Source organism: Salvia splendens, chromosome 4, assembly GCF_004379255.2.
Source record: "Salvia splendens isolate huo1 chromosome 4, SspV2, whole genome shotgun sequence".
Lineage (NCBI taxonomy): Eukaryota > Viridiplantae > Streptophyta > Magnoliopsida > Lamiales > Lamiaceae > Salvia > Salvia splendens.
The window spans coordinates 1782166-1805086 of NC_056035.1; the positions used below are offsets into that span (position 1 = coordinate 1782166).

At 38.0% G+C, this 22921-nt stretch overlaps 2 protein-coding genes across 4 annotated transcripts; both read left to right on the forward strand.

Annotated features, from left to right (window-relative positions):
* Positions 1 to 3639: 3639 nt before the first annotated feature.
* Positions 3640 to 5369, forward strand: LOC121797813 (GATA transcription factor 12-like). Of its 3 annotated transcripts, none has more exons than XM_042196543.1 (3): positions 3640 to 4012; positions 4374 to 4996; positions 5210 to 5369. In XM_042196543.1, coding segments are annotated over exons 1-3 (918 nt in total). In that variant the 5' UTR covers positions 3640 to 3718; the 3' UTR covers positions 5211 to 5369. The 3 variants fall into 3 exon arrangements, with proteins under 3 accessions (XP_042052477.1, XP_042052478.1, XP_042052476.1); XM_042196544.1 differs by having other exon boundaries at positions 5222 to 5369; XM_042196542.1 differs by lacking the exon at positions 5210 to 5369 and having other exon boundaries at positions 4374 to 5164.
* Positions 5370 to 16711: 11342 nt separating this feature from the next.
* LOC121801400 (nuclear pore complex protein NUP35-like) lies at positions 16712 to 19946 on the forward strand. Its single transcript, XM_042200883.1, has 4 exons — positions 16712 to 16838; positions 17326 to 17947; positions 18515 to 18626; positions 19276 to 19946. Exons 2-4 carry the CDS (start codon positions 17343 to 17345, stop codon positions 19582 to 19584), a joined length of 1026 nt encoding a protein of 341 aa, XP_042056817.1. The 5' UTR covers positions 16712 to 16838; positions 17326 to 17342; the 3' UTR covers positions 19585 to 19946.
* Positions 19947 to 22921: the final 2975 nt, after the last annotated feature.

Genomic DNA, 22921 nt, shown 5'->3' on the forward strand with positions numbered 1-22921 from the left:
GATGTTCTCTCAATATTTTATGGAGTATAGACTAAAATAATTTTCATGAGCTTGAGGGTATTTTTGCCACAAACTAATTTGAAATAATGCGAAAGTAGCTCAAATAATATTAAACAAAATTTCATAAATATCAGAAGATATTTTCAAGTATTACGAGCCAAAATTGATACCTTGCCAAAGCTCGCTAGCTAAAAAAATTGTTCCCATGGAAGAATGAGATAAACTGTGGTCACTGTTCATTATAATGTCTATAACTATAGGTAAGCCTATGATTTTCAAGAAAATAATTACAATTAATCACCTAGTTAGGCCACACATTAAGGAGAGGGCACGTGAAGGGATCACCAGCCACGTGACTTCCTCACACGTGTGGGAAGCATCAAAGAAGGCTCTCATCTCACAAACCTCTAGCCAGCCCAAAAATATCATACGAATATAATACTCCAATAATACAAATTAAAAATAATAAAATAAGTCCATTTATTAAAGACTGCAGAAATGGGATTCGAATTTTCCAGCTATTAGAATTTTGACCAATTACCACAACGCAAGAATGGCGTACCACTACGGATGCGTAGAGTACTAGTAGTTCTAATTAGCTATACATACAACCTTCTTGAACGTATAATTCTTGTGAAAAAATTCGACATATTGAAAAGTTTATCACATGCTGGCTGACAACACCGCTCATCTTTGTCACGTGCTTAGTTGGATACTATACTACAATTTATACAAAAAATTGAGTCAAAATATTATAGTGTGATTAGTAGTAATAACTTCTAAAAACTTGTTATTTGAGACGTTCATTTTGCTTATGAATTAAGAAAATAATGTGTAATGAGCTAAATTGTGCGATAATAAGTTGGTATGAGAAAATTGTTGATTTTTGTCAAAAGAGAAAATGAATCGATATATTAATATGAGACATCTCGAAAATTAATACGAATTAATGAACATGTAACAAAGGAGAAAATGCTTATGAGGTTGATATATCTCTTTTTCTCCCTATATATTATATTTGATGAATGTATAAAGTTAAAGGAAACAAGAGCAACGGCTACAGAATAGGAGTATATGATTGTTTGGAAAAGTTAAAGAAGAAAATCCATTACGTGTTGACAAATTGCCAACTGATTATGATTAATTAGCTGTAATTAGTTAAATGGGGGTTTAGTTTATCCAACTGTCCACAGTAAAGAAGTTATTATCGGGATTTGCACTAATCATTTATCATTATTGAATTAATTAAATCGAGAGATTTGTGGATGAATTATGGTTCCCGAACAAAATGACTCGATTCTTCGGTCTATTAGTTAATTGTGAGGGAGTAATAATCAACGAATGACAATTGTCTTTCCTTGTGTAAATCGTATATTAGTGTGAACTTGATGAGTGTATCCACTAGCACGTCTTGATTTTACTACTATATCGGAAATTACTCTATGTGTTGCTTGACGTAAAACCTCTATAAGCTTTAGTCTTTTGTCGATTTTTATATTGCTCGGTAGATAATAATTAGATAAGCCAATGATTATTTCCACAAAGTCAACGTGAGTATAATATACCAATATATGCACTTATAAGTATCTTAGAACCACCCTTAAGAACATGAACTTAACATACTCGAATTCACACAACCTTGAGGACACCCTCGAAAAGTATTATGTCATGTGTTCGTACCTAACCGAGTAGCTCTAAGAGCGTCTGTACAAGCTCGCAACGAAGGTTCTCATCTTGCTATTAAGGATAAATGCAAACATTTCCATAACTTGCCTTTTCAACATAATGAATTGCCAATGTCTTGCGTTGCATGCATAAGAATATATATCATCAACACTCTATAAATAGATTATACACACACAAAAAATCGTTGGTGGCTACAATTAAATAATTACGTGCATACCTAAAAACCACAAGGAGCCAACATATATCCAACTGCAAGAATCACCAAATAATTATTTATTACAAAACTTTCATCTAAGCAAACAAACCCTAAATTTTATAAAGATGGTGACAATAATTACTTAGATGTGGCTATTACTATATTTATGGTTTGAAGCATATTACGATGCATTCTTGTACATGTTCCACCTTTGTTCGTAAAGGGTAAAAAACACACAAAAATAACCCATGTGACAAAAATTGGCCTAATAGTTTGGCACTATTTCTATATTGAACCATACTAAAAGTTATCTTTCCTCTGCCGCTGTTTTATTATCAATTTAAGTGTGACAACACTAATAACTATTGGTGTGATTATGCATTTATGTGCAACCTTTATCTCTAATTTATTATATTTTTTTATTAAATTCATAAAATAAAATCTTATATTATCAAAGAAATGGGACATTTTCATCGCTATGACGGTATTACCAAAGACATCTTAATTCATCCACAAAATAGTAAGAAACCAAGTTTATAAAATCCTTTGGCTTGACACGTGGCACCATCATAGCCGTGGTAAGATAAAATCCGAGCTGTCACCGTCGTGCCTAAACGTGGGTTAAGGAATATAATAACATGTTAAATAGAGGTAATTAAAAGGGAAGTGTACCAATTGTGGATTAATAAATTAAGGATATGGTGTAAAAATTCAATTTTAAAAGGGGTGGCCAAAACACCATTCTCGAGGGGAAAATAATGATTTCATTTTTTAGAAGCATATATCAACTGATTTCATTTTTTATTTTTTAAACTTCACATAATGAAATTACAATTTGACCTGGATTTTTAGAAGCATAGGAAGCATGTATTTTTATATATATTTTTATAATTTTATTAAATATATGCTCAGTTATCATAAGCTTCTGGAGCGAGAATCCCAATGCTGAGGCTTTTTTAAAAGTATTTCTAAATAAAGAAAAATATAAAAAAAAATGGATTGGGGCTCTTTCATTCAGAACAAAGTCAGTTGAGTAAGTGGCTTTTCATGTGAAGTTATGTGCTTTATAATTACTCCCCAACAATACTTATTTATTACTACTATATATACACTCTTTTCCAAGGGTAGCTAGAATGAGTAAATAATTTTTTTTATCTTTTACTATATTTTTCACACTTTTTAACTCTTTTATTCTTTGCTTAGATAGGTTGCTAAAGTTGGAGATATTTAACTAAAAAGAATGAAAAAGATTCATAAAAATGACACGCGCAAAATGCCAAATAAGTAAATCACATCAATTCCGATTTTAATTTATATTTTCAAAAACTGTATTATAAATTTTGAAGTCTAAAATTAACAATTATCTCATAAATTATACGGATTAGATAATTGCAAAATTGCAAACTTTATGTTTTATAATTTACTTAGTTTTTTAAAAGTATTGGATCAACTAAAATGTTGAGTAAGTATTTTTCGTGATTTATTATGTTCAAATGATAATTCTTAATATGCGAAATTATTCGAAGGAATAGATACGGACGCAACCGACTTTGCAGAAGTAGTAAGTGAAGAGTGACAAATAATGCATTCACCAATAAGTATAAATGTAATTCTCTTTTAAATCAGAATTAAAAAGATGGAGTACCATAATTTACAAACTGACCTCTGAATTTGCGTGTATTTCCGATTGAGCCCATACTTTCACTAATAAAAAACCCACCATTTCGCTCCTTCACTTTCAACACACACCATTCCCCTCTCTCCTTTATCTCTCTCTACCGTTACTCCTTTTCTCACAGAGGAACTGTGATTTTTTTTTTACTTTGTAATTCAGTAATGGAGTACTTCGCCGCGGATTATGCTGAATTCTCGTCGGTGGATAATGGCAACAATAATAATGCCGTCCATTTTACGGTGGATGATTTGCTCGATTTTTCCAAGGAGGATGAGACCATGACCAACGCGTTTTTCGAGAGCTTGCCGGTCAATTCCGGCGATTCCTCCACTGTCACGGCGGTTGATAGCTGCAATTCGTCGGTCTCTGGCGGCGGAGACGGCCAATTCAACGGCAATATCAGCTGCCGCAGCTATAATGAGTCGCAATTCTCCGGCAACGAACTCTGCGTTCCGGTAATTTTCTCTTCCCCAATTTTTCAATTCGAATTTAGTGTTTTCTTCTTTTTTTTTTTTGCTTTATTTCTGCATGGAACGTGTGCACCAGTATTGTGTGAGCATTTTCCTTTCCTTTTTTTCCTTTTCTTTTTAAATTTATATCTCGCCGACAGTCTTAGAGTAAATTTTCCGCAACAAATTCACCGTGTTTAATTGTTTCATACTACTACTTCCATTGGTGAAATTTGAAATTTATCGAAATGTTTCTATTTTCGGAAATGAATTAGGGCTAATAATACTGATTACGGTAAAAAAATTGATAATTACATGATTAAAAATTGAATCCAACTAATTCTTTGTATCCAAATGGAACAAACAGTATGATGATTTAACGGAGCTGGAATGGCTGTCGAATTTCGTGGAAGAATCATTCTCAACCGACGACCACCGCTTAATCCCCACCACCACCACCGCCGCCGCCGCGAAAGCGGTCTCCACCGACACCTCTTCCTCCTTCATCACCTCTCAATCTCCTCCTCCTCCGCCGCCGTCCGTCTTCCCCTCCGACGTCTCAGTCCCGGGGAAAGCCCGCAGCAAGCGCTCCCGCGCGCCGCCGTGCGACTGGTCCTCCCGCCTCCTCCTCGTGAAGACGGCGCCGCCGAGCAAGCCGGAGGCCCCGGCCCGGAAATGCCTCCACTGCGCGTCCGAGAAGACGCCGCAGTGGAGGACGGGCCCCATGGGCCCGAAGACGCTCTGCAACGCCTGCGGAGTCCGGTACAAGTCGGGCCGCCTCGTGCCGGAGTACCGGCCTGCCGCGAGCCCGACGTTCATCTCGGCGAGGCACTCGAACTCCCACCGGAAGGTGATGGAGCTGCGGCGGCAGAAGGATGTGATGCAGAGGCAGCAGATGATCGGCGGCGTTTTCAACGGCTGTGATGAGTTCCTTATTCACCACCGGAGTAGCATCAACGGCCACGATTTGAGGCACATGATGATGAACTAGTACGGAAACTAATTTTTAGTTTTGGAAGTCATAACCACTAAATTTTCCTAATCTTAATGTCACTTTTTACTTAGGTATTTGATATTTTTTTTAAATAGAAGTTGGAGGGAGAACTTTGTTATGCATTTTGTTACTAAATTTTGATTTCATACTTAGATTTTGCACAATTTGGTTTTCTAATTAGTGAAGTGAAATTTGAGAAAGTTGATTAGATTTGATTGTTGGGAAAGCAAAGATGGTGAATATTAATGGAAGGGTGAGACAAAGTGTGGATGAAGAAATATCAGCTGGAAAAGTAGTTGCAATCATGGGAATGGGTGCAAGCTTTTTTCAAGGGATGCATTGGGGTCATTTGGGTCTATTTCTTGAAAGTTTGGGAATTTGCACAAGGATGGACTTTTGTTTTAATCTCATAGTAACGTTAATAATGATTCTCTATTTATCTTGTGCTGGTGATTATTTAATTGCATAACATATGAGTTGATAAAAAGATGTCTAATCAGTTCTGTTAGGATTCGCACACACAAGGCTTACACACACTCAATAAGATCACACACACACTCACTGTTGTATGAGATCACACAATGCAGAAAACACACACACTCACACTTTGAGTATTGAAGATGATAATCTTGGAGAGAAAACTGGAAAACTCTTTATTGATTAAACTCTACTCTAAACTACATACACGGTGAGCTATTTAAAGCTCTACAATCAAGTAGCAACTGCTACTAACTAACTACAAGAAGAATCAAGAAAGCAAGAAGAATAACCGCTACATCTCAGCTAACTAACTGCTGCTCCAACGGCTAGTTCGGCTAGGTTGCTTCTTCCTTCTCGGTTCAAGACCGAACTCCTTCCTCGGTTCAAGACCGAACTCCTTCCTCGGCTCAAGACCGAACTCCTTCTCGGCTTACAACCGAACTCTTCCTTCTCGGCTCATTCCAGCTCAACGCCGAGCTTCCTTACCGAGCTTCCTTACCGAGCTTCTGCCTTCTTCTTCTCGGCTAGTTCCAGGCTAGTTCCAGCTCGGTAAGCCGAGCTTACCGAACTCCTTTCTAGCCGAGCTTCTTCCAACTGAAATGAGCACTCCATTATTACAATTCTCCACCTGAGGGCTCATCTCAGTTCTTGCACAAACATTGATCAATTTCTTGCAATGGTCAAACTTGTCTCTACCTAGATCCTTCATTTCAAAGCTTGACTTCAGATCTTGTTTAACTTTCTGAATTTCTGTCATAGAGGGCCCTGCAAGTAGCATATCATCCACATAGAGTAATAGGTAGGCAATGGGGGTCTTGCCTGCCTTCTTGATGTAAATGCAATCATCATATTCTGACTTGGAGAAGCCAATCTTCTTCATCTGTGCATCAAACTTCTTATTCCACTGTCTAGGACTTTGCTTAAGTCCATAAAGACTTTTCTGTAACAGGCACACCTTGCCTTCTTCTCCAATCTTTACATAGCCCTCTGGCTGTTCCATGAAGATAGTTTCCTCTAGATCTCAATTTAGGAAGGCTGTCTTCACATCAAGCTGTTGTAGCTCCCAGTCAAGCTGATTCACCACAGCCAATAGAATCCTAATCGAAGTGTGCTTCACAACAGGTGCAAACACTTCATTGAAATCGATTCCCTCCTGCTGTGTAAAGCCTCTAGCCACCAGCCTTGCCTTGAACCTGATTCTGTCTTTATCAGTGGTCTCTACCTTCTTTTTAAACAACCACTTGCAACTGATCAGCTTCCTCTCATTTCCATCTGTATTCAGCTTGGATTTGTCCACCAAAATCCATGTTTTGTTCTTGAGTAAAGACTCTATTTCCTCATTCATGGCTTCAATCCATCTTTCTCTATCTTTGCTCTGCATAGCTTCTTTATATGTGAGTGGATCTGCACCATCAATACTTTCAGCTGCACACAGAGCATAATACACAACATCAGAGAACTTTGTTGGTGGCCTTGTTTCTCTTCTAACTCTGTCCCTTGCAAGCTGATAGTCTCTGATAGAGTCTGATATAGACTCACCAGCCTGGTTGCCCTGAGTTGGAGCCTCTTCTTTATCTGAATCAGACTCACTCCCTGAGTCAATAACTCCACCTGCTCCTAGGCCAACCCCCACAGGCTCCACCTTGAAGAAATCACCCTCACCTTCACTGGAGTCCAGCTTATCTTTCAGGTATGGCATCTGATCCTCCAAGAACACCACATCCCTACTCACCAAGACCTTCTGCTTACCGGGCTCAATACACCAGAGCCTATACCCCTTAACACCCCTCTGATACCCCAGCAAGATACATTTCAGAGCCCTAGCTTCAAGCTTACTTTGCCTAGCATGAGCATAGGCTGCACACCCAAACACCTTGTATTTTGAGTAGTCACTATGAGCTCCATACCACATGTAATCAGGAGTTTCAGATTTCAGGGCAGTAGATGGGCATTTATTGATGAGATAGGCTGCTGTATACACAGCCTCACCCCAGAATCTGCTGCTCAAACCAGAACCAAGAAGTAGGCACCTCACCCTCTCTAGGATTGTCCTATTCATCCTCTCCACAACACCATTTTGCTGAGGATTACCAGGAACAGTCCGGTGCCTCTTCATACCCTTCTCTTTACAAAACAGATCAAACTCAGCAGACAAGAACTCTAGGCCATTGTCTGTCCTTAAGCATTTAACACTTCTACCCTTCTCTAGCTCAACCTCCTTACACCATATCTTGAACTTTGTGAGTGTTTCAGATTTTTCTTTAAGAATATATACCCACAACTTCCTTGTATAGTCATCAATGATAGCTAGATAATACTTTCCTCCACCAATTGAACACACCGGTGAAGGCCCCCAAAGATCACTATGTATGTAGTCTAAAGGGGCTGTAGAAGAGTGAATACCTGTAGGATAGGGTGCCTTCTTAGCCTTTCCAAGTATACACTGCTCACAGGGGTCCATCTTGTTGAAATCTCCAGAGATCAGACCCTTCTTGATGAGTTCTTTCAAGCTTCCTTCAGCTGGGTGGCCCAATCTCTTGTGCCATAGCATTATGGAATCATCTGACACTGCATTGCTTTCTCCATCAACAGCCTTAGCCTTCAGATAATAGAGAATATGCTCTCTGTCAGCCTCCATCATCACTGCATCTCCAGATTTCACAAACAATTTTCCTTGACTCATCAATATGGTGAACCCTTTCTGCTCCAGCATTCCCAATGAGATGAGGTTCCTCTTCACTTCTGGAATATACCTCACCCCAGTTAGGATCTTTATAGAGCCATCTTGTAGGCTTAGCTTTACCTTCCCTATTCCTTTGATCTGACAAATGTGATTATTACCAAGAACAACCGTACCCGATGCTTCTTGAAGATCATGAAACCAGCTTCTATTGGGGCACATATGGAAGCTGCACCCCGAGTCCATTATCCACCTATGACTGACCCCACTATCACTGATATTCATGAGTTGAGCCGGGGGATCAGCACTCTCCACACAATCAGATTGATTGTGTCCCTCAGAGGCCATCTTTCTCTTCCATGCATGACAATCTTTCTTCAAATGTCCAGGTTTCTTGCACCAATAGCAAGCTCTGGTTTCCTTCTGAGCATCAGAACTTGAGGGTTTAGGGCCCTCAAACTTCTTCTTGAAGTTCTGCTTCTTGAACTTCTTCACATTCAAGGCCTCTGCAGCTTGAACATTGGAGCTTGCAGAGCCTCTGTTGGCTGTCTTCTGGAGTTCTTTGGCCATCAAGGCTGAATAGACTTCTGCATAGGTGATAGGTTTATCTCTTCCATAGATAATTGCATCACTTAGCTGGTCATACGATCTAGGCAAGGCATTCAATGTGAGAATGGCCTTATCCTCATCTGAGATCTTGACATCAACAGATCTCAGGTCATCAATGATCTTGTTGAACTCCTCTAGCTGCTCAATGATGGACCTATCTCCAGAAAAACTATAGGCATACAGCCTCTTCTTGAGATACAGCCGGTTAGCCAAGGATTTGGCCAAGTAAACTTCATCTAACTTGTCCAAGATCTCCACCGCAGTCTTGGCTTCTTGAACTTCCCTCAAGACCTTATCTCCAAGGCACAGAATCACTGCAGAATGTGCCTTGAGCTGCATCTCCTCCATCTTTGCCTGAGCTTTTTCATCAAGCACTGGAGCCTTTCCTTTCTCCTCTGGTTTTGCAAGAACTGCCGCCAAGCCTTGTTGAATTAAAACCGCCTTCATCTTCATCTTCCACAGGCCATAATCACTCTTGCCTGTGAACTTTTCTGCATCAAGCCTTGCTGCCATCTCTGAAACCGTTTGATCCTTTGCAAATCAACTTCAATATCCATTTCCCACAGACGGCGCCACTTGTTAGGATTCGCACACACAAGGCTTACACACACTCAATAAGATCACACACACACTCACTGTTGTATGAGATCACACAATGCAGAAAACACACACACTCACACTTTGAGTATTGAAGATGATAATCTTGGAGAGAAAACTGGAAAACTCTTTATTGATTAAACTCTACTCTAAACTACATACACGGTGAGCTATTTAAAGCTCTACAATCAAGTAGCAACTGCTACTAACTAACTACAAGAAGAATCAAGAAAGCAAGAAGAATAACCGCTACATCTCAGCTAACTAACTGCTGCTCCAACGGCTAGTTCGGCTAGGTTGCTTCTTCCTTCTCGGTTCAAGACCGAACTCCTTCCTCGGTTCAAGACCGAACTCCTTCCTCGGCTCAAGACCGAACTCCTTCTCGGCTTACAACCGAACTCTTCCTTCTCGGCTCATTCCAGCTCAACGCCGAGCTTCCTTACCGAGCTTCCTTACCGAGCTTCTGCCTTCTTCTTCTCGGCTAGTTCCAGGCTAGTTCCAGCTCGGTAAGCCGAGCTTACCAAACTCCTTTCTAGCCGAGCTTCTTCCAACTGAAATGAGCACTCCATTATTACAAGTTCAATACCATCAATAATGATTCTTTATTTATCATGTGACTATGTTTACTAACTTTCGCAGCATATTATTCCCTCCGTTTCATAGTAATGAATGCGTTTCTTTTCGACACGAAAATTTTAAAAAATTGTGATAGGTGAATTAAGTAAAAAGAGAATAGAATGGAAAATGAAAAAGGTAGAGAGATGAAGAGAGAGTAAAGTAGGTGTGGAGAAATGTGTTGACTTTTACTAAAAAGGGAAATGACTATATTACTATGGAACGTACCAAAATGACAAAAATGGAAATGACTCTATTACTATGGAACGTACCAAAATGACAAAATGACTATATTACTATGGAACAGATGGAGTATTAATTAGTAGATAGGGAAACGTCTTATTAGCTAGACATGTGTTTCATCGTCACACATGAATGCCCGTTTCAGCTCAATCAAATATGCAATCCCACTTTTATCTCAATTAACTATGTAAGCCCATCTCTCAAATATATTGATGTTCCCTTCACTAATCTTGCATTCTTGATCTTGTGAGATTGTTCAAGCATAATCTGGTTTATATAGTTTTGTATCTTCTTTAATTAAGGTAACACACTACAGATTTTATGTTGGAAGTTACAACTAATACTATTTACTACTCCATATAAATAATTCGTTTAGTTAAGTTGATCTTATCTACCAAACAAACGCATCCGAACCCTATACAATCTATAAAAACTTTATTTTGATTTCAAGAAATTGAATTTGTATATGGTTTTCCCTTTTAAATTTATTTTCGGTGTACCTTTCAATTAGTAGTATTTATTGTGTACAACACAGAAAAAAACAAACAGTGCATTTATTATGTCGCTCCTAAGAAAGCTTCATACTGTTTTATCATGTGTAATGCAAAATTATTTATGTATAAAATGTTGAAGCTAATCAATATAGGAATCCCACTATTTATTGTGTACCTCACTGAAAAAACAAATAGTGTAATAATACGACTTCGTGTTTCTTTTGTTGCGGATTCATTATTACTTTATCATCGTTTTTACTACTTAGACCATCATCAGTGGGGCGCCCTAAGGCGCGCCCTATGGCGCGCCACGTCAGCATTTTTATCCTCCTCCTTCTCCAGCTGCAGTGGGGCGCCCTAAGGCGCGCCACATCATCAATTTTGTAATATTTACAAAATACATACGAATTAAAAAAAAACTAAAATACATTTAAAATACGAATTTTAAAAACTTCATTCATTTAATAAAAATTAATACATTACAATGCGAAATAATAAAAAACGCAAACTCAGCGATGGCGGTTACGAGCCCACACTTCTTCAATCATGTCGCTCATGAGCTGCGCATGCTCCTGTTGGTTGCGCATTGAGGCCTGCCTAGATAAAACCTCATCGAAACCTAACGGTAACCCTCTATCGGGTGTCTCGGTCGATGTGCCGGCAGAGCTAGATGCACGGTCGTCGTCATTCCAATCGGTGATGCTTCCGCCTTCACTCTCGACTATCATGTTGTGCATGATTATGCACGCATATATGACATCGGCGATGACTTCCTTGTACCAGAAACGAGCCGGCCCTTTCACAATTGCCCACCGTGATTGGAGCACCCCAAATGCCCGCTCTACATCCTTCCGCGCCGCCTCTTGCTTTTGCGCAAATAAAGCCCTCTTCTCACCAATCGGGCAGCTAACCGTTTTTAGGAAAACTGGCTACCGTGGGTAGATGCCGTCGGCCAAGTAGTACCCCATATGGTATTGGCGTCTGTTGGCAGTGAACTCTATGGCCGGGCCGTTGCCGTTACATTGGTCGGTGAAGAGGGTGGACGAGTTGAGAACGTTGATGTCGTTGTTCGACAAAATAGTCTTCAACCAGACGCCTGTGAGCTTCCTCGTGGTTGCGTCGGACATGCGTCCTATGTCGAATAGGACGATGGACTTGCTCAGCCGCCGCCTTCTCGCGCTGCATTTGCGAATAGCATGCCGCCATGGCCTCTACAACGGCTGCATCTAATGCTTCGTCAATCGAACGACCGGAATCAGACGAACTAGAACTATTGGTGTCTTCGCCGGGATTCATTTTCGTTGGATGTTGAGAGAGAATATGTTGAGAGATAGTCGATATGTTCGTATGCACAACTGAATGAGAAACGAGATTTATATAAAAAAACGAAACCGCGTGCCATCGTCCGCGGCCTTCACAATGGGGCGGACGATGTCGCGGACGATGGCCATCTTCCGCGGTTTAAGTCGCGCCCGAAGCATAGGCCGCGACTATCGTCCGCGGCCTATGCCACACACCCACAGTGGGGGCGGACGATGAATGGCGCGGACGATGCGCGCCATCGGGCGTGCCATCGTCCGCCCATTGCGGATGGCCTTATGCTAGTATCTAGACATACTTATACACGTTTATAATTATCAATAAAGTTGCCTACATAGGGTAAATATAAAAAAAATTTACATTAGTTTTTAACAGCTCCATATCCAATCTAGTTATTGTACTAATCATTTAATTGTACTTGTTTCTATTAAACATTATAAAATAAATAAAATTGACAACTAAGTATAACATTAATAAATTTATTGATTATTTAGTTTTTGTTGATGATAATTATATACAGTACTTAATTTAGTTTAAATATTTGGATATTCTTGTGGTGGAAGTCAATATGATGTAATGCATGTGCCTATAGATTTTTGACAAATTTATCAATACTAAAACTAATGCAAGATAACTTTTCTTCACCCAAAGAGTTGCACTTTTCTTCGTTCTCACGCCCCACGGTTTCCTTGGCTTTGAATTCTTACCTCAGAAAAAGAATGCTTCGAACAATTAAAAAGATGAAAACATAAAAAAAACATGAAAAATAGTGATTTTTTTCAAGATTTTTTTCCCATATGTAATTCCCAACAAGTATGGGCACCACGTCAGCACCTATACTATAAATATTAATGCTTAATTATTTAATTCCTTGAATTAATCATCACTAAATTTTATATTAAATAAAGTAAACGTTAACATGGATTTCAGTGATTAATCAACGTAATTAATTAATTAGGAGAGGAGTAAGAGAGAATCGAAGAACATCGTGTGGTGTACGATGTTTAGTTGCATGGAAGTGCGGCCACAATCAAACGTGGGAAGATTTCGATATTATTTTTAGGAGCAAATGGATAATAAAAGTCACAATGAAGATTTTGTTTATTGACGATGTGAAATGTATAAATATTTGTTTTGGGGACATTTTTTGGGGTTTTGTTTTTGCCATATTTTTGGTGTGATGGGAAGTAACATTGGGGCAAATGACATGTCCGGCCGTTGCTATACATTTGCCTACCGTGGGGCCCGTCAGGGGCGGAGCCAGGATTTTGTAGGGAAGGGGGCAAATTTACCTATGAAGAAAACTTAAGAATTTGAGGAAGGGCATTTAGTGAAAAAAAAAGAAATAAGTTTTATAATCGGCATATATATACGGAGTAGAAAATTTGAGGTGGGACAAATGCCCCTCATATGGGCTTACTAGATCCGCCCCTGGGGCCGTTGCTATATATATTTTTTGAAGAAATCATGCTTAAATTTATTGAAATTTGGTTCTAAATTGGACTAGTGGTAGAATTTGTTGAAAATCAAAGCAAGGGCTTAGTATTGACAAATATAAATAATTGGAAGGACCAAATTATGGGCAAGTGAAAGCCAAATGCCTAATTTACATAGTGCAAGGAGTTAAATATCAATTATTTAATACTTCCCATAAAACTTTTATGCCATTCTATATATATATTTAAGTCAGAAAATGAATTAGTTTAAAACTTTATCAGTTTCACATCTTACATAAAGAGTCATTATCTCAACTTTTATGTTATAGCTCAATACAATCCTTCACTTTATATACAACAAAAACAACAATGCAAATTAATTTTAATTGCTAAATGAGATAGGTTTTAATTTGAGCATCCCTATACATATTTACCTAAACTAGATGAAAATAAACACCCCACATATAATTCCAAATGAACATTTAAATGCTAGCCCCACATTCCAACACATATAATGCCACTAGTTGGCTAACCTTTCTAATCTTGTAGAAACTAATGTACTTGCAAGTACAATGTATATGCACCCAAATGAGTACAATACAAATACAAATACAAATACATACAACTAGGTTGTATCAATACATGCAAGTGTAGATAAAGTGTGTATGGGGTGAGGTGGGGTGGGGGTATATAGAGACATGCATGTGAAGTGGGGGAAGAGAAGCACATGGAGTTATGTATGAAGTATGATGGTTGTGATAATATATCTAAATGGAATGGCAGTGTGTCTATGTCTAGGGATCTTTCCATGTTATTTGTTATTATTCTTGCCTCCACCTTCATTTCCATAACTTCCTTCTTTTTATCCCTTGTATATTACTCTATTTAGTTTCATAATATAATTAATTAGCTTAGGAGGTGTGGAAATTTCTTGGTTGATTATGTATAGTATCAGTGGTTTGATAGAGAAATAACAAAAGTTATGTAACTTCAGGAGAAAGGTAGGGAGTGGTGTTGATGCATAGAATACGAATAAGGAGCGATTCTTACTTCTAACATGGGGAAAGAAATTAATGAACCAAAACATATCAGAAAAAGATGGATTCCGATAATATGTGAGTAAAGGACTACATGTTCGACGAGAATTACCAACAAATTGCATCTTATTTACTGGCGTCCATCTCAAAAGAATTCATAGAATAAACGTGTTTCGCCTTTGGCAATTTTAAGGTGAGTGACTCGATCCCTAGAAAACATCTCAAGGAACATGAGTGAGAAAAAAATACGGTGGAAATACTTGTATTGTGTGTAGGGACAACCGTCAATTTACGAGTCTGGTTTAATCTAAAGTTTAGATGCCCAAACGTTACTATAGTTTGAGTGTTTGACAGTTATGATTATTGTACTATGATCGAACATATATGACATGATTTTGTCGGACTAATTAAATTCTAATTGTGGGTTGAATGATAGGAAAAAAATTAAAATTGTGAGCTAGCACTATCAACTTGGTGATTGACTAAGTTATATAATTAAACAGAATAATTTGGAGGATCTCTACAAGCTTCTACTGTTTGTCGGCTATATGTGACAAGATATTTTGGCGCTTTTATCATTGAATATTATCTTAGCTCATCATTTATTGTGCTGATATATATAGTTTGTAGTTATACCTTTATGAGTAAATATGGTAGAGAATTAACTTTAGTTGAACCATTAAACGAAGTAACAATAAAGCTTATTTTAGTTAATAAAAGACTTCTTATTTATTTAACAAATTAAGAGTTCGAATTATTTCAGTTAATAAGACACTTCTATTTAATAAGTAGTCGTGTTCGATTGCAAAAGAGTAAGATAATGCGGATGGTTAAATAATTTTTTTTTCTAACTGTATTGATAGAAAAACAATTTCGTTTCTATGAGAATTTGAGCCATCAAATTTGTAAATGAGAACTGAAAAGTCATGGCCATAAGTGACTATTGAAGGTCACCAAATACATAAATAAAGGGGTATCGCCACATCTTTAATTTCTACACGTGTACATACCACGTCAATAAATTCAGACACCTAATATGCTAGATCTTTTCGTCATATAACAATCAAGAAAAATATTAAAATTATGATACAGTTAACTATTTTCTTAAAATAACAGGATTGATCATAATTTAACCGGGTTATCTTTATGTACAAAAAATATTTTTTTCATTTTGCAAGATGTATGGCTGAAATATCTTAGTCCAATTAACATTGAGGATTCTTTTATATTTTTAGTACATGATTATTTCTACGATCCGGCCCAAAACTCGGTCCATAAAATTAATTAACTACTACTCCTTCATTGGGAGTTGGACAGTATGTGGAGTTGATGGCCCACCATGATTTTTTAGGCATTACTCCTCCGTCTGTGAATAGAAGTTCCGTTTTCCATTTTAGTTTATTCGCAAATAGGAGTCTCGGTTAATTTTTACTATAATACTCCCTCCGTCCCCAAAGAGTATAAACTATTTCATTTTTCGTCTGTCCCTAAAGAGTATGAACTTTCTAATTTTTAAAAATTCAAACAACATACTACTCATACGAATCATTTTATTTACAACTCATACCATTACCATTAACATTTATATCATTATAATAATGTGGACCCCACTCTCCACAAATATTATTTCCACTACCCTTTCACCCCCTCTCTCTTACTTTCTCCTTATTTATTAAAACCTGTGTCAAACCCAAAGTTCATACTCTTTGGGGATGGATGGAGTAATATTAGGGTCACTGTGTGTTTGAGAGGAATAGATGTGTGTTTGTGTTTGTGTTTGTGTTTGTGTGTTTGAAATGAGTATGAAATATGATTCTTTATAGAGTAAAAAAAAATTTAAAAAGGAAAATAAAAAATTAACGGTAATATTACAGTTTGAAAATTAAATTTTTTTTATTAAAATTCGAATTAAAAAAAATGAATTATTGCATCATCCGTGACGACGCCCACTAGCGGGCCAGCGAGTGGGCGTCACGCATGCATCGGGGGCGCGACACGTCGCCCGGGCGCGTGACGGGCGGACGCGTCCCTTGTCTCGCGGATACGGGCTATGGGACGGGTTGGGGACGGGCTACGGGACGGGATGAACGCGAGCCGCGCGCGGGACGCGCTAGAAGGTCATTTCAGTACTTACGTCACTACGGAAATTTTAAAATTTTAGGCGTTGAGCGCAGTGTTCCGCTATAAAATAAAAAAGAAAAAAAATTAGAGATTAAAATAAAATTAGGGTTTTTTCATATCTTTGCTCTGCGCTTTGCTCAATGCTATTTGGGGAAATCCTCCACTTCCAGAATTTCTGTCACTCATTTTGCCGTTAGCAGATTCAGGTTTTAAATTTTTATCATTTCGTGTTATTGCCCATATACGTATTGGGTTCTATTGGTTGTTATTTACATTTTTCGAAATATTCAGATGCTGCCGGGATTTATGTTTCTGGGTTTCTGTTATCTAATTTTTGGCTCTATGAGATGTGTACTTAAATTGTTTTAGCTTTATTTTAGCTCACATGTTATGTTTGTGTTTGAAATACTGGTCTTCTTTATACTTGTATGCATAATCGTATTTTTAGATGGAGTTTGTGGAGCGTGGATTCATGAATTTTTCATTTATCAACTTTGTTGTAGTCCATTATGTGTACGATTTGGATGGGAATTATCGATAATATGCAGTTTCTACAATAATCTAATGACCTAATCGGTATAGAGATCGATGGTACTGTGAATTAGTAAGATTAATTTTGTGTTACTCCTTTTTGTGTCTCTTCATGGCAAGCAAATGATTGCAGGGTTGTAATTTGAGATTTTGCATATGCAGGGAGGCACATAGACAAAATGAGTACAAGTGCCCGAAGAACCCCCAAATCTGGGAGGCAGTCCCTTTTTTTTCAAGATTTAGCAACGCCTGTGTCATCTCGACGGTCTGGGGGAAAGTTCACGACCCCCGGTCAGGCAGCTGCTGTTTCAGCTCTGTGGCGTGAAAATTTTTCCAACTCCGATCTTCCTCCTCCTCCCGTTTTCACCCTTGAAGACCGTTTTGATCTTTCTCCAGAATCAGGGATCCCTGACTATCCAGTGTCTCCAGAAGTAAAATCAGATCCTAGAACCCCATTGCAAAGTTTTGGCAGGGAACTTTCAACTCCCAAGAGCAAATCAGATGCAAGCACATCATATGATGGAGCTAGCAAGCTGTCACCGCAGCAGAGTCAGCAGAGCCCTATGGCTACTTCAAGCTGGTGGTCACCTGCCAAGACTGGTGGTAGTGCCGAGCAAGAAGATAAAGGGAAAGGTTCACCTGTGGAAGGTGTGGTTCAACCTGGTGCCTTGATAACTCTGCCACCGCCGAGGGAGGTTGCAAGGCCTGAGGTGAAGAAAAGTCTAGTAACTATTGGGAACATGAATGGAAACATGAATGAGGAGGAATGGGTCACTGTCTATGGGTAAGATTTGATTCTTTGTTTTTTTTCATTTATTATTTTATGACTCTTAAAGTGGAACTTAATGGAACATTTTATGGTTAGGTTCTTAAGAATGACTAAAAAGATATTAGATATCAAATGCATAAGAATGCAGAGTTCCTTAGATTCATTTACATATTTGGCGTTAAATTTAGAAAATGTAGGGTTGTTATTTTGGTGCACATTCTCTCTTTAGCATCAAGTTCAAATCTCTTAATACTCACTGCTGCTCCTGTGATGCAATTTTGTTTTTCTGCAGTTCCATTCATTTCTCCACTTGCTGTCGCTTTCTTTCATTAACTACTCTTAGTACTCTACTACTATCTCTAAGAATCTTCCAGTATCTGAGTGCACAACACAATGGAAATTTGGGCATTTATAATTACATTTAAGCAGTCATTTTAGATATATCAACTGCATTTACTTGGTTGTCCCATGGTCCACTTTGTGGTATAGTTGCATTCAGAATAAAATACTGTTTCATTTATTAATCTCATCTTAGCACTTTTGTTCTAGAGTTTTGATGTTTATGTCGAACTTCATGTCCAGGTTTATGCCTGCTGATACAAATCTTATACTGCGGGAGTTTGAAAAATGTGGGGTTATTTTGAAACATGTTCCTGGCCCGAGAGATGCTAATTGGATGCACATTTTATATCAGGTTCCGTCTTACTCTCAGAAAGCATACATGCTTATTGATTTATTACTATTACTTGTAAATATTTGTTTTCATGCGATTCATCAAAGAATGCCAGACATTGTTCTGTTTATGTTATGACCTATCACCCAGTCCCCTTTTACTGTTCTTGTGATTGTACTGGCAGTCATTTGCCTGTGTTATTATGGTGGGGTGTGTGGTTTTGGTTTGTTTATTTGATAAGTTGCTGCTGAACTTTACATGTTTCTGCATCGTCATCCAGTTATTAATTAATCACCTTTAATTTACTTGCAACTTCATTTGACTTGCATATTTTAGAATCCTTAAATATTAGTCTTGTACTGCACTTTAGGCATGGGAAATGAGTTATTATAAAGACTTAAGAAATTTCATGTTGAAGAAATGGATTCTCTAATTAATTCTTTGCATATAGAGATGTAGGCATTTCCATGGAGGTTTTGTTGGTCATTTCTGGCTCTTGCGTACAGATTGGAAAAGTATTTATAGACCTCATCATACCTTATCATGCTTCACCGATAGCCTACTTGTTATCGACCAGTTAGATTGGTCTGATTGGAACTCAGTAAAATAGTTTCTTAGTTTCAATGAACCAGTGGATCTGATTAAATTGCATATTTAATTATTGTTGTAGAATCGGTCAGATGCTCAACGAGCACTCAGCAAAAATGGCGTGGAAGTAAATGGAGTTCTCATCATTGGAGTCAAGCCGGTGGATCCAATGCAGCGCCAAGCACTAAATGAGAAACTCAACAACAAAGGATTTATGACATTACCACCGGCCCCTTCCAATAGAAACGTGGAGTCGAAAGGTTTCAAAGTCTCTCCATACCCATACTATCTGCAGAATGGCAGTTCAAACACCCGCCAATCTTCTGGAACCATGGCCACTCCTGCAAAATCAGTGGTGTCGAAAATTGTGGACCTGATGTTCGGTGTCTAGTTTGTCGACCTCACAATTTTATCAACCTCTATGTGCGGATTCAGCCTGTCTGGTGCTTTGTGGAGGGTGGCAAATGTGTGACTATCCGCTGCAAAACTCATATTGATACAGCGAATAGTTGAGATCCGGTAGTTTATCAGTGTCTATAGCAGATATTATTCGATTAAAAGAGTTTCACTCGTCTGTGAAGCTCGTTGAGGTATAGCGGTGTACCATCTGTTTGTAATGAGGATTTTGTAATAGAGATAAACTAATTGTTGTTGGAGGTTGCTGGGACGAGCAGGGGCCGCGGCTGGGACGCTGTATAAGGGGAGTTTTCGATTGATTCAAACTTATTAATAGACTTTTTTGTTTACTGTCAATTCACAACTGATAATGTGTTTTGGTACTATACACTATTTAATGTTAATTCTCAAGAGTCAATATTTATTATTTAATCATTTACACATCCAATTAATTGACTTTGACATTCACAAAAGATATTAATTATAATCTTTACCATGTATGTTACGTAAATTTAACATTCGCAAAATAAATTAATTAAGTGCGCCACTAGGAATTAAAAAGCCCGATTGAAAAATCTTTTTATGAAAATTTTTCCAAATCAGAATTTTAAAAATAAAATGTTACGGTTACTAGTTACTAATCCATTTCTGTTTCCAGCTGTCGGAGAGATCAACAATATACCCATTTTCCCTGTAATATATTTTTTTTGCCTCTATTACATTATCCTACTTTTTCACTTCCAAAATTTCTTCTATTCTTGTCGAATTTTCTCATTCGTTGGGTGGATTATCGACTCATTTTAAGCTATTGCCATATTTAAAAGTAAAAAACCCGGCATTTAAAAAAATGATCAATAATAGTATTCCATTCATATCGTAGTAACTCGGACATTTAATCCGAGAATGAAGGCGATATGTCTTACCAACTGAACCAAACCTTCTTGCTAAAAAAACTCCTACATTTGACACCTCAATCCCCTCCCGCCACGTGTCCATTCCGCCTCCCGTCTCCTCGAAGCTATGAACACGGCTCTGCTCCACTCTCTTCCACTCCAGCCAGGGTATTTAATCCCACCACCACCACCACCACCAAAAAGAGAGAAGTTCATAGCAATTCCTATGTCAATCCTTATTCAATTCAAGGTAATCTCCATACACAATCTGCCTCTCCGTTTCTCCGTTGAAACCAAACTTTGTTTATAATTGTGACAGGATAAAGGTCTGATTCGTCAGTAACATAAAATACTTTACAAATCCTCAAGCTTCTTACATTTAGTATTTAATTATTTAGTTAGATAATTTAGGATATGTCCGCCTGAAAATGGACCATATTAAATTCATTTGTCGACGGAAGAATACTTGATCATCATATTTTGGCACCTTAAAACATGTGTTTTGTGGATATGGTTCCCATCAAATTTGAAGTTTTCAGCCGGCAATCTCTCATCATTGTGCAACTTGCTCCACGTGCAGCAGACGAACTCTGGTACGATCCTAATTTTCAATATTCATGGAGTATTTCATTTTGGAAATTATTTTTGCATTCTTGGAAATGGCTCCCTACAAAACAGAGAAATCAATATTGGTTGAAGTTTACACAAGGGCTTTTTTCAAGCTATCCATTGATACTTCCATAACATTCTCCACTATTTTTCTTCGGATTGATAATCAAAGTGAACTTCAAATAAACAATTTTATTCTTAATAAACCCAGTACAAGTTATCCGATTATTTCCCAATATCTGGAATTTTGTTACTGTTGAATTGATTTACACAGTTGAGTACCATCTGGGCAGAGACAGCCGACAATGCTCGATCTGCTGCACGAACCTTAGTTCTTGGTGGTCTTTCTGAGAAGCATTCTGGCTTGAACACTTTCTGGATGGAAGATAGGATTGATGCAAGTCCTTCAGCAAAAATTAAATGTTTAAACTTGCATTTCTTGTTCTTGAAAGCAGAGAAACCGAGATGTTATATGATTAATGCCAACATAAAAATCTTGATTTTCTTGAAATTGATTCACAGGCGCAGTGAATCCCTGACGTCTGTTATGAACGTGCGAAAATGTTACTATGTGAAGAGATTCATCATATTTTCATGCCATTGTGGACAAGCTCGTGGAGAAGAAGAGCTTAACCAAGAAAGAATTCTCCGACGTAGTTGAGCTCCATCACAGTTACGGCTGCAAAATATTCTGTCAAACACCGTAGAAGCAGCAGAAGCTCGTTCGAGCATTGTTTCAACATGATCATATAATCTCATCAAATCAAAACTCTCAAAACACAACTTTAAACACTGGTTCTTCTGTTTTAGGCAAAATACCATGTTTCTTCACCCCCATCAGCCGTATGGAATTATATAACGCACAATTTTGTTGATTAAAGGCCGAGCTTCGTCCCTAGAATGCAAACGAGCAGCTTCGGCCCGAATTTGTTCTTGAGTCTGGCCAATACTTTATATTCTCAATTGTGTTTTAGCAGTTTCACTTCTGATTTAACCATATTGTGATTATATACCTAATATCTTAGGGTAGGTGATAAGGGAAAAACCCTTATCAACTGAAAAAGATAAAGAAAGTCGCAAAGAAACCGTGCTCTGTCCACAATCGGAAATTCTAAACGGAAAACTAGATAAAATAAAAGACAAATAATTATGATTTCATTGATTGAATAATGAGAATAACAATAGTCCTATTTATAATAGGGATACTAACTTAATGAGCAAGATAAAAGATATGGAAAATATATGCAAATCCATAATTAATAAACTAAATAATAATAATAATAATAATAATAATAATAATAATAATAATAATAATAATAATAATAATCGTATCAACTCCCCCACGGTTGAAATCACCTTGTCCTCAAGGTGAAAATCAAGAAGCAACAATGAGATTACAGAAGCTTTGCGAGGCATACCCTCCGGGATCAAATGGGCACATAACAAGTGAAGATCTCCCTTCGTGCAACTTTGCAACAACAAGGAAACCATCCAGATTGGGCTGTGAAGCCAATTCCGTGTAGTTGCCATCATTCGCAACTCCTCCACAAATGATTTGTATTAAAGCAACAACATTTCCATTCATGTTGGATTGAATCCACGTCATCAACTCAATATGTTCTTCCTGAGCAATATTGAACGATGCGACCATCTTTTTCACTTCCTTGGTAGAACCATACTCATCTTCATCATCTACCAATGCCTCTTCCTCTCCAACGATATCGGGGATGCACGGCAGATAGATCGTCGCGTCGAGTGGGGGCGGGACAGCCATTGGCATCTCATCTCTGGCATAGGACTTGCTGTTGAAGAGCATGACTTCGCTGCTGC